Consider the following 12,083-nt stretch of genomic DNA (forward strand, 5'->3'; position numbering starts at 1 on the left):
ATCATGAAAAGATGATGTCCAAGTTAAATACAATTCTGAGAAGAATTGACAAAGTTCTTTAGTTTAAAAAAACCCACAGATTACATCAAAATGTTAACATAAAAAAAGTCCAATAATTAGTTTAAGACGTCAATGATGGAATCCAAATACGTTATACACAAGTAGAACTAGAGGCCCTAAATAGTAGTTGTAGCTCATCTGCGTCTTCTACATTGGCCACTTTTTAGTAAAAATCATCATTATAAGTAAAGATCTGATCCTGCTGATCATTTTCTTTATTAACATTTCAATTTATCTATTATAGTCATTACGATAACAGACATAAAAATCCCAAATTAAATGGGTAAAAAATATCATTAGAGGACAATAACTACAATAATCTATCACCTATCTATATAATAGGCAAAAAATCATCATAAGAGGTCAAAAACTTCAATAAGGTATTAACTAATAATTTCAGTTTTGTATAGCATTTCTGGATGATCATTTTTGCTATTTACAGTTTCTATCTATCTTTTAAAGTTTTCAAGATACTAGGCAAAAATGCCAAAGCTGGTGAAAATTGTCATTTAAGGGCAATAACTTAAATAAAGTGATGCCTATCTTGATAAAAGGCAAAAATAAATGAATTAAAAAAAATTGTTGATTAAGGAATTTAAATTACCTAGAATCTAAAATTGATTGTTTTGTGATTATAAGCATTGTGTAAACGTTTCATAACATTTGCATGGTTGAGGCAAACTAAAGTTGAGAGAACTGAAACGAAAAATGCTGAAATTTTTATGTTAATAAAGGATTATAACTCATGGACTGACACCACCACATTTTCAACCTGATTTGTGATTATATACACTGTGTATAAGTTTTATACTATTTGGTTGAGATAAAATGAGGCTAAAAAGATAGAATGGAAACAAAAATTAAGTAATTTCTATGTTTATTAAGGGCATAACTCATGAACAGTTACAGTGACAGCTGAGCACCCAATTATGTGATTATATGCATTGCTTATAGTTCTTATACTATTGGATGAGGCAAACTAAAGTAAGAGAATATATATTTTTTTTTTATATTGAATACAAATTTAATCAAGTCTCCAATGGTCTGATACAGATCAAAGGTAAATATTTCAACAGAGGTGCCACTTACAGACCTCAAAAGGCATCATTATGGAGTAAAGTAGGTCAAAAGATGTCAAAACGGAGTTAAGGGTTGAATCTATAAATATCAATGGAATCTGTTGCAAATATAATGGTAAATCTGTATCTGCTATGTTCAGATATCTAAAACCAGGGAATCTCATGAACAGCGAACAACAACTAATACAAACTTTTGTTATTACAAGTTGTATATACATTTGCTTTAGAACAAGTATCCAAAAACTTGTTTTAGTACAATATAAAATTGAGAAAGGAAATGGTGAATGTGTCAAAGCAACAACCACCCGATCATAGAGCAGACAACAGCCGAAAGTGTCCCAATATTTTGTTTTAGTAAAAGTATCACAAAAACTTGTTTAAGTAAAAGTATCACAATAACTTGTTTTAGTAAAAATATAAAATAACTTGTTTTAGTAAAAGTATCACAAAAACTTGTTTTAGTAAAAGTATCACAAAAACTTGTTTTAGTAAAAGTATCACAAAAACTTGTTTTAGTAAAAGTATCACAATAACTTGTTTTAGTAAAAAAAATCACAAAAACTTGTTTTAGTAACAGTATCACAATAACTAGTTTTAGTAAAAGTATCACAAAAACTTGTTTTAGTAAAAGTATCACAAAAACTTGTTTTAGTACAAGTATCACAAAAACTTGTTTTAGTACAAGTATCACAAAAAACTTGTTTTAGTGAAAGTATCACAATAACTTGTTTTAGTAAAAGTATCACAAAAACTTGTTTAGTAAAAGTATCACAAAAACTTGTTTTAGAAATAGTATCACAAAAACTGAAATTTTTTAAAGATAAATAACAATGGTTTCATGGTCAGATGATACCTGGCTGACAGACATGTTCAAATTACAGTAAATCAAGGCACCAAATATAGTTGACCCATTGCTTAGAGATTTTAAAAAAAAACCCTGAAAAACAACCAGAAAAACTTGGCTACATTATGGTCAGGTTTGAAATAAGATCGTAGTAATGCAGATCAAACCTGTCAGACTAAAATGTACATCTCAATACATTACTAACACTGCTTATAGTTGATCTATTGCTCATAGACTCTAAGAAACTGATCAACAAACCATGAAAACTTAACATAAGTCAATTCAACATGGAAATAAGATCAAAAGAGGATGAAACCTGCCACCTAAATATTTGTATGCACTAAATATAGTTCAGATATTGCTTATAGAATTTGAGATATGGACTTATCTCTGAAACTTTACAAGTTCACTTATTAGTGAAATGTGGTCAATGTCAAGTGAATAATGACTGACAGACATGTACAGCTTGCAAGGATTCAATAATCTAAATAAAAGCATCCTTTTTCTCATAACAGGTTGAAATTGGTGTGACAAAATTTCTCATTTTTAAAACAGTCCCTGAAATGAGGTTATGAACAATGAATGTATGAGACAGAAACTTCAAAACATTTCATATTTCTTTTACAAGATTTCAAGTATCCAGGTCTTCAACCTTCTAAAATAAAAGGCTTGTGTTCCTATATCTGGCATTCTGTGATTTTTGTCCCAGGCCAGACAGTAAGAAGTTAAAGTACATACCCCTGTTGATGGTGATAATCTATGATGATGTCCAAATATAAAGGTCAAGGTCACTTTCTTGTATAAAGGTGAGGTATCTTTTGTATTGGGAGAGGCATCCTAAAATAATATATCACAAGATGAGCATGTCTAATTTCTATTGTTTTAATATGCAGTTCTTATACTTTCTTTTATTACATTCTTATATATATACGAGAATTATCTATAAGGCTTGTGGACAAGCTGAAGTCTGTGTAAAACTAGCATTTCAGGTAAATTCTTTTTATATATTTGTAATCCTGAACTATATCCTAGTTCGGTTATATCAATATTTGCCATTTTTTAAATGAGAAATAATAACACTTACTTCATATAAATACTAGCAATAGGGATCAAATAATCGCGAAAATATCACATTACATGCGGACTTGTTTTTTTATATTTTGTTAGAATGTTGGCCATATTCGTCTGCAGGTAGGATCATCAGACACATTTTTAAAACTAAAAATTGATGATTGTGACCATGTTTGGTGTAACCAAATAGCTCTGACACAATAAGATGGTTTACAGTTCCTTACCTTTGCTAAAGGAGGGAAATTAAGCAGTCTGTGATTATGAGCTTTCAATAACTCTATCTCTGTCTGCAATGAAAGAAGATAAAAATGTAAGACCATTGGCAAATGGGAGACAACTCTATTTCATTTCAGTCATTTTATACACTACATTTGATTCCCTGAAACAAGTTTGTAAGTATATGAATTTTACAATACCACTTCATTTAGCAGTTTTTATCAATTCAAATATTTTCTGTTCATATTTTTTAATATTGTAAACCTATTATTTATTTGTTTTTGTTTTAGTTTTTTTTTTGTATTTTGTATTTTGTTTTTGTGTTGTATTTTGTTTTTAGAAACAAATATCAAAATCCCAATTCATTCTATTTATGAGTCATGTTAATATTGGGTCATATGAACAGCAGCAATTCTTGGAGGTCATCTTAATGATTAATTAGTAAGTGTCTAATCATTTAATAATACAACTAAAAATAATAGGAAAAAAGATGTTAAAATAGTTCACTTTTAACATAATAATACTTTGATTATATGTGGAACACCGTATGGTAACCTTTTGGTCTAATATTGTAAATAGTTCTGAAATTGACAAATATTCTATATAGATATATTCATCAACTCAACAAATATAGTGGATATACTTTTGAATGGTTGGTTTGTATAAAAAATATCTTGAATAAATATGGATTTTCAAATATTTGGTTAAATCAGAGTAACTATAGTTTTAATCCAAAATGGTTAAAGTTGAGCACTAAACAGAGATATTTTTACCAATTTCAGCAGACTTGGGAATCAAAAATGGAAAATTAACCTTTCTAGTTCTATGATCACTTATATATAAATATTAGATATGTCCATATGATGTTATCTCTGACTTACAGAAAAATACAAGATATGTTCATAAAGTGATATCTCATTACTTACAAATAAATATAAGATACATCTGTAGGATACTATTTCGTTTTTTATAATTAATTCTAAGACATGTCGGTAAGATGAAATTCCTAACCATAGATAAATCTAAGATATGCCCATATGATGATATTCATAACTTACAGATAAATCTAAGATATGCCCATATGATGAAATTCCTAACCATAGATAAATCTAAGATATGCCCATATGATGAAATTCCTACCCATAGATAAATCTAAGATATGCCCATATGATGATATTCCTAACTTACAGATAAATCTAAGATATGCCCATATGATGATATTCCTAACTTACAGATAAATCTAAGATATGCCCATATGATGATATTCATAACTTACAGATAAATCTAAGATATGCCCATATGATGATATTCCTAACTTACAGATAAATCTAAGATATGCCCATATGATGATATTCATAACTTACAGATAAATCTAAGATATGCCCATATGATGAAATTCCTAACTTACAGATAAATCTAAGATATGCCCATATGATGATATTCCTAACTTACAGATAAATCTAAGATATGCCCATAAGATGATATTCCTAACTTACAGATAAATCTAAGATATGCCCATATGATGAAATTCCTAACTTTTCTATATCAGTATGAGTCATTCTCAACAGTCTCTTTCCTGTTATATTGTGCTGTAAAAATAAGTCTGCATACTGTTCTAGGTCATCAGAGTAATCTGAAATTGTAATGAATAATATATATTACATTAATGTTTTACAATAATACTATACAAGAAATATATTTTGATGTTTATGATACTATTTTTAAAATACTTGTATTATAATGTTCTGTGGTTTAAAAAGGCATAATAAAGAACAAAGTTTAAGAGAATTAGGGCTAAAAATCCTGAAAGGTACTGCCAAATAAAGTTAAGATAATCTCCTGTGCACACTTACAATAAATGAGAATGTATAAACATTTGATTGACTAATCGCTGTTTGTTAAAAGCGAAGTGGAACATATAACACTTTTAAGATAAGATTTTTGAGGACTGCATACTGACCTTTAGATTTGTTTGTGTTGTCGATTTTTGTTTCACCAAGAAACTTCAATTTATACATTTTAATGAATCATTTAAAACATATTCTTTGTTAGTCTTGTATGATATTTAATTTTAGTTCATGTGTATGTTTTGGAGTTTAGTATGACATCCATTTTTAATGAACTGATCAAATTTTTTGTTAAGTGGCCACATGAAGCCTGCCTCTGCATGTAGGATTTAATTGTTGTGTTGAAGACCCATTGGTGGCCTTCAGCTGTTTTCTACTCTTTGGTCCGTTGTTGTCTCTTTGACACATTCCTTATTTACATTCTCAATTTTATGTATTAAATGCATGGGATATCAACCTGGTAAAATAAATCTTTACCTCCAAGATATATACTTACTGTTACTGATCTGTAGTATCCATTGGAACTGAAAATATATAGCCATAATTAAATACAGACTTATTGGTGCTGTAGAACTCAACATTCTATAAAATTTCATTCAAGAACCAGTGGAGAAATGAATATCAGCTAGCAACAGAGTTTTCTTAGAAAGTTTTACAAATACGTCAAAGATTCCAAGAAGGCACAGAGACTAGTGCATCTGACATTGAAAATCAACAAAATCAACATGTCTAACAGTAACTGTTGATGAATTTTGTGTTGGTTGTTTTATTCATCTTTTCTTCCATCAAAATCAATCTGCTTTCATAATTTATCCAAGCCTGACTGGGACATACATGCTAAAATTTGTTCTAAGTTATTTATTATAAATAGTCAATTGCAGAGTTTTGGTGTATACTTTTGAAAATATTACCAAGAATGTACTCGGCTGTTGTCTGTTCTATGGTCGGGTTGTTGTCGCTTTGACACATTCCCCGTTTCCTTTCTCAATTTTATTATTAGGTTCTAAAACAGCTAATTGTTTTAATCAAAATAAAGATTACCAAAGCTTATTCTAAATACCATCTAATGACAGGGAAAAAATCCAAAAATTTAAAGAATCTATCATATAATAAACATACCACATCTACTTCTCTCCAAGTGTTCACATCAAATGATTCCAAATGCTGGAAAAGAAGCAAGAAATATTAATGTCCATTCTTTTATCAAGTTTAAAATGGTCAGTGTACCCCCAAAAATGATCAATTTAAAGTTTGTTTAGGGTTGTTACCTCAAAGCATGTCCTCGTTTTTTTAGGCAAGATGGTCTGTTGGTGGGTTTTTTTCTGTGACATTTAATTTTACTAAAAACAAATGTTTTACCTGAATTTACAATTATCTTAGATTGTTCTATTAAATCATATATGATACCCAAGTAAGGCACTTGGAATTTCTCTAACACCTTTACTGCATAAAAACTACATACCCATAAGCAAGATTGTTGTAAGTACCTTCCCTGGTACTATGTATGCTTTAAAGGAAGAGAAAAAGTGAAAAGATTATTTCAATGAATCTTTTTTCCTAGTAAAATAACTTAAAAGACTCACTACAACTTTAAACTGTTGCTCCAAACTCCTTTCTCTTTCTTTAAGTTTCATTTCTCTTTCTCTTAACTCCTGATCTTTTGCTGTCAGATTTCTCTCTGCTCTTTTCAATCTTTCCAAGGTTGCCTGAATTTCTTTTCTATAAAAATAAAATAAAGAATTTGAACTGTACACAAGTCTTAATTGGATTTCAACCATAATAATTTAATTATTCAAGCAAAATAAGGAAGACAACTGCAATTCTAAATATAACCTTTCACAGTGATATCAATATTGTCATTTTCTTGACACATTCATATTATTTTTCAACTTGAATATCATAGTATTTTTAAAATATCTTTGATAAATTTCTTGATATGTATATAGATAATATGAAAAGAAAGTTCAGCTCAATGCACAATATTTTTACTTTCTAGTGATAAAAGTCTTGGAATTAAGTGCCAGTCTGCCTAAGAATCAGGCAGTGGTGAAAACATGACCAAAAAAACCCACCCAATTTGACATTGATTTCAGTTCATAATATGTAGTTATGCACAAAAATAACTTTCATTTCCATTTTCTGTTTTGGTAATAGAAGATACAATTTGGTTGAAATGCACTTGAAATTAACGAAAAAGGGGAGATAACTCTGTAATTTGCTATCATTCTAACCAATTTTCTGACCAAGTTATTTGATATTACCAGACACACACAAACAAAAGCCTAATACTTTTTAACTCAGGATGATGGTTAGTATTAAATAGCATGATTAGCTCGGTGGGTTTTTTCTAATCATGTTTTAATTTTTACCTAAATTGCCTGATTCTTACAAAGACTGGCACTTAAAGACTTAGATTGCATGAATATTATCATATACCTCAAACATCAATCTGTTGTGCACAATGTCACTAGGTATTAAAGAGTCTGTGAAAGTGTCAAGGTACTCTTATAGAGATTTGGTAATAGGTGATAAGTAAAAGTGAAAAACAAAATATGAAAAGAAAAAGTCAAGACAACTGTTATTCATTTTAGTGAAACAAGGCAATATTTAATGATAGCATATGAAATTTAACTTTTGACTTGCACTAGGAATTATAGAAATAATCCTGTCAATGTTTTGAAGGCTATAAAAAGACAGTACAATGTTACCAGACATTTGACTTATTCAATGACAACTTACTTCCAATCTTCTCTGTGCTGTAGAAATGAGTTAGTCTGATCAGGAATACAATCTTTTAGAAGAGAAAAATGCAGTTCATATTTATAGTGAAATCATACACAGTTAAATTTAAATGAAGATCAGTCAGTATAGTATTAAAGATAAGAAATCAGATATACAACCTGATATAAGTTAATGAAGTAAAAGTGTGTAAAGAGATGTAGAAATGTGTCCAATGTTTACCAACATCAACAGCCTACAGATAAAATAAAATATGTTAATGCAACTTGTTTACCCAATGAATTAAAAATCCAAACGTATCATATATTTATCAAATTATTTCCAGACATTAGTTTGAGATATAAGGCCTTAAAACTTCTTATTTATCCCACAAGAACTTCAAAAAAAGTTTCATTGTGATCTTGTTATCAATATTTAGATGCCTAGGCTAAATCAAAAACATGTATATATAGTATCTTCATATTTAGGACTATCGCATCGAAATGAATGTGGGAGGATTACAACTTCAAAAATCATTATACAACCACCAAGCTTCCCTCAAGTAAATTTGAATATAAAATGACAACCAATGATAACACAAAACCAATACATAAAAATAAAATACACAACCTTCCCTCCTACATTCACAGTGATTTTCCTAGTATTTAAAGGAAGGGTCCTGGGGCTCATGCAATTTGGAATAAAAACAAATGAAATATAAGATTTGCGGAAAATATATAAGTTCATTTATAAAGATAGCACACAGCACCAGCCGTGTGCAACTTTGAAGTGGGGTTTGGACAGAAAATTTTGAAAGATAAGGTGTAAATTTTGCGCTCTGAGAAGGAATAAGTTATAATTGCATATATTGAAAACATAATTCAAGAAATTTTAAACAAAATACCACATTACTACACCAACAAAATCTTGCAATGATATCTATATACAATTGGGAATTTTAGAGCTGAAAATTGGGAAAAAAAGAGCATATTTCTCTTTCTGACAGGGGCCCATAATGGGACTATAAAAAGAGGGTTGGAAAATCACTGAAATTCATTTCAAATGGAATATCTCTTGCACTTTTGCTATGATACATATATTCTAAGATTTTCATAAAAAATAATAAACAAACCATCATGTGATATAGTATGTAGCTTGGTTAGTATATCTCTGAATGATGGACGTTTCTTTGGCTCCAGCTCCCAACACTGCCTCATCAAATGGGAAAAACATGCTGGACATGTACTTGGTATTGTCAACCTCTGAAAGCAACAAAGCTCAAATTCTATTTTAAAATAAAAACATTTAATGGTGAAATCAACTTGATAATGAGTTGTTTGTTACTGATTTCAAATACATTTTTTAAAATAGTCATCAGCCATAAAGTCATGAATGGTTAGCAAATTAACACTTAAGTCACAATTCTCACTCGATACTCTGTCTTATTTATTTCACTCAGTATTTCTTAAGCAGCAGAGATTTTATTAGAAATTTAAAGACCATGACCTTTAAAGTCTCTGATAATCAAAAAAAAAATTCCCCCCACAGTAACCATGTTTTTTTCATCCAATTTGTACATAGACCTGTTAGAAAATATCAGTGCTATCAATGGATGACAGAAGAACAAAAGTCACATGGACACCAAGTGATATAATAAAAATTGATAACTTACCTCTCCTCTTTCTACAACTAGCCATGCTACCTGGAATCCTTCTATACCTTTGAATGGTACCTCATGTGTCAATAACTCCCACAAAACCTGAAAAAGATTACATAACAAATGTGTTAAGGCATGTCCACATTACAACAGATGTCAGTGCTTGCTTAAAACAATATGTATAATTAGTATACAGACTGCTTATTTAAACCCAGAGACCATCTTGAAAAATGCTTTAGTTGCGAGCTTTTCCATTATTTTCTGAAGGGTTTAAATCAAGGTTAAATAATATATACAATCCATGACAGGGATCACTAAATATATTTGGCAGTAGTATACATGTTTAAGAGGTAAACAATAAGCAATACAATTCTTTGACATTTTGGTGATTATCAAAGCTGGGTTTTTTTCTCATATATATAGCCAGCTGATGCCCTAACTATCCAAATTAATTTAAATAATGACTTGTGTTTTAATTATTTTTCATCAATGTTGACTGTAAAAATCAGACGCCTTTCTTGACTTTTTTTTGTTACTAAAGTAAATCATTTAAAGGTGCAAAGTAATCTGTAGCTAACAGCAACAGTCAGATAATGAGTTATTTTTCTCCTAATTATCAAGAGTATACACAACTTACCACACCGTATGACCAAGTATCACACGACTCAGACACAGGATGACTTTGTATAACCTGAAATAACAACAACAATATATTTGTAGATAACAAATCTATCAACATATATGTAGTAATAATTGGTTTCATTGGACATCTAAAAAGATACATGTGTGGCCTATAGTAAATAAAGAACGAGGAGCAATAAACATCCTAAAAAATAAGGCGATTAGAGATCATTTGAAAAATGTAAATTGTGGACAGATGGCACTCAAAATGTGAAAAAATAACATTTTTTATCATATACTGTGGCTTCATTATTATTGGATAGATACCATTTCCTTGTGGATTTTGAGGGTAAAGTTGAACAATGTATCAAAATATGCTTATAAGTACAAATTTTCTATACACTTTTATGTAGAGCTTGGCAAAACTATATTGGCTGTATATAGCCTAGTTGGTATAATAGTTAAAGCTTGGATCCATATTTTCTTTTCAGATACCACTATAAAATCTGAAAAGTTTAAACGAATCACAAAACTAACCTCAGGTGCCATCCATGGAAACGTTCCAGCAAGAGACATCTTAGTTGTACTACCCATAAATTTTGATGCTCCAAAATCACAGATCTAAATACAAAACAAGAACATAATTTATACAGCATAGTTATATCACCTCACAATAATAACAAGAAACAAGTGAAACTGCGAGCTACTGCTCACTGATGATACCCCCGCCGCAAGTGGATAATATAAATAGTGTAAAAATATGCAAGTGTTCGGTAAACAGGAAGTTGTCGAGTGATGAATCTGAAAACGCATCACACGGTATAGCTGACTTATATAAATCCTGAAACCAAATTTCAGAAATCCTTGTATTGTCCTGAGAAAAGTGTGACGAAAATTTTCAACTTGGCTATCATGTGTAAAATCATACAAGTGTTCGGTCAACAGGAAGTTGTCAAGTGATCAATCTGAAAACACATCACACGGTATAGCAGACGTAGATAAACCCTGAAACCAAATTTCAGAAATCCTTGTATTGTAGTTCCTGAGAAAAGTGTGACGAAAGTTTTCAACTTGGCTATCATGTGTAAAATCATACAAGTGTTCGGTAAACAGGAAGTTGTCAAGTGATCAATCTGAAAACACATCACACAGTATATCTGACTTAGATAAACCCTGAAACCAAATTTCAGAAATCCTTGTATTGTAGTTCGTGGGAAAAATGCGACGAAAAATATTCATGGGACGGACTGACTGACGGACGGACGGACAGACAGAGATAAAACAGTATACCCCCCTTTTTTAAAGCGGGGGTATAATAAATTGGTATTAAATTGGTTACCATACTTTTTAATTTTCAAATTTATAACTATTTCATCATATAGTATGTACCATATTCAAAGGAGAAGGCATGATAAGGCTATATTTTTGACCCCTTGAATTTGAAAATATTTGATGTGTTGTAAGGGGACTAAAAAATTCCAACTCCTCAGCAAACAACACTGATAATTAACACAAATATGGCATTTTGAAGCTTTGACAATGAAGAATGTCTTTGAAAATGGCCTGTTTTTCAGATAAAATTTCATTTCAGTATACTAATTATATGATAATCAGTTAAAGTGTTACCATTATAGTCTTATGTTTCTTACCTTACAGATCAAATCATGGGAGATAACAACTACAAAATAAAGTCAAGTTATCTATATACATTTTAAAATCTAATGATCTATTTATATAAAAGTGTATCATCACTGTTAATAAAGCTATATATTCTATATACCAATATCTTATTTTATGAATAATTTCGTTGTTATGATACAAGTAATGAAGTTAATTACAAGTCTATTCAATTTTGATATTAATACAGTGTGTCTTTAGTTACATTCTGCAAAATCAAGAAAAAATGTCATGTGATAGCAGGAAAATTGACTTTCCTACAACTACGAACAACAGCAGAAGATACATAAATA

The 12,083-nt window shown here is 30.0% G+C and overlaps 1 protein-coding gene across 1 annotated transcript in view; it reads right to left on the bottom strand.

The window, feature by feature from the left end:
- LOC134706362 (mitogen-activated protein kinase kinase kinase 20-like) overlaps positions 1-12,083 on the bottom strand; it is a 46,240-nt gene that overhangs the window by 25,158 nt on the left and 8,999 nt on the right. Inside the window, exons 6-17 of the mRNA XM_063565243.1 lie at positions 11,763-11,791; positions 10,651-10,734; positions 10,130-10,183; positions 9,508-9,594; positions 8,968-9,097; positions 7,857-7,908; positions 6,701-6,836; positions 6,237-6,281; positions 5,614-5,641; positions 4,767-4,903; positions 3,279-3,341; positions 2,722-2,820 (exon numbers count right to left, since the gene is read on the bottom strand). Of these exons, the coding sequence (XP_063421313.1) occupies positions 2,722-2,820; positions 3,279-3,341; positions 4,767-4,903; positions 5,614-5,641; positions 6,237-6,281; positions 6,701-6,836; positions 7,857-7,908; positions 8,968-9,097; positions 9,508-9,594; positions 10,130-10,183; positions 10,651-10,734; positions 11,763-11,791 (944 nt within the window). The remainder of the gene's footprint in view (positions 1-2,721; positions 2,821-3,278; positions 3,342-4,766; positions 4,904-5,613; positions 5,642-6,236; positions 6,282-6,700; positions 6,837-7,856; positions 7,909-8,967; positions 9,098-9,507; positions 9,595-10,129; positions 10,184-10,650; positions 10,735-11,762; positions 11,792-12,083) is intronic.

The sequence above is a fragment of the Mytilus trossulus genome, chromosome 2 (assembly GCF_036588685.1).
Source record: "Mytilus trossulus isolate FHL-02 chromosome 2, PNRI_Mtr1.1.1.hap1, whole genome shotgun sequence".
Taxonomy (NCBI): Eukaryota; Metazoa; Mollusca; class Bivalvia; order Mytilida; family Mytilidae; genus Mytilus; species Mytilus trossulus.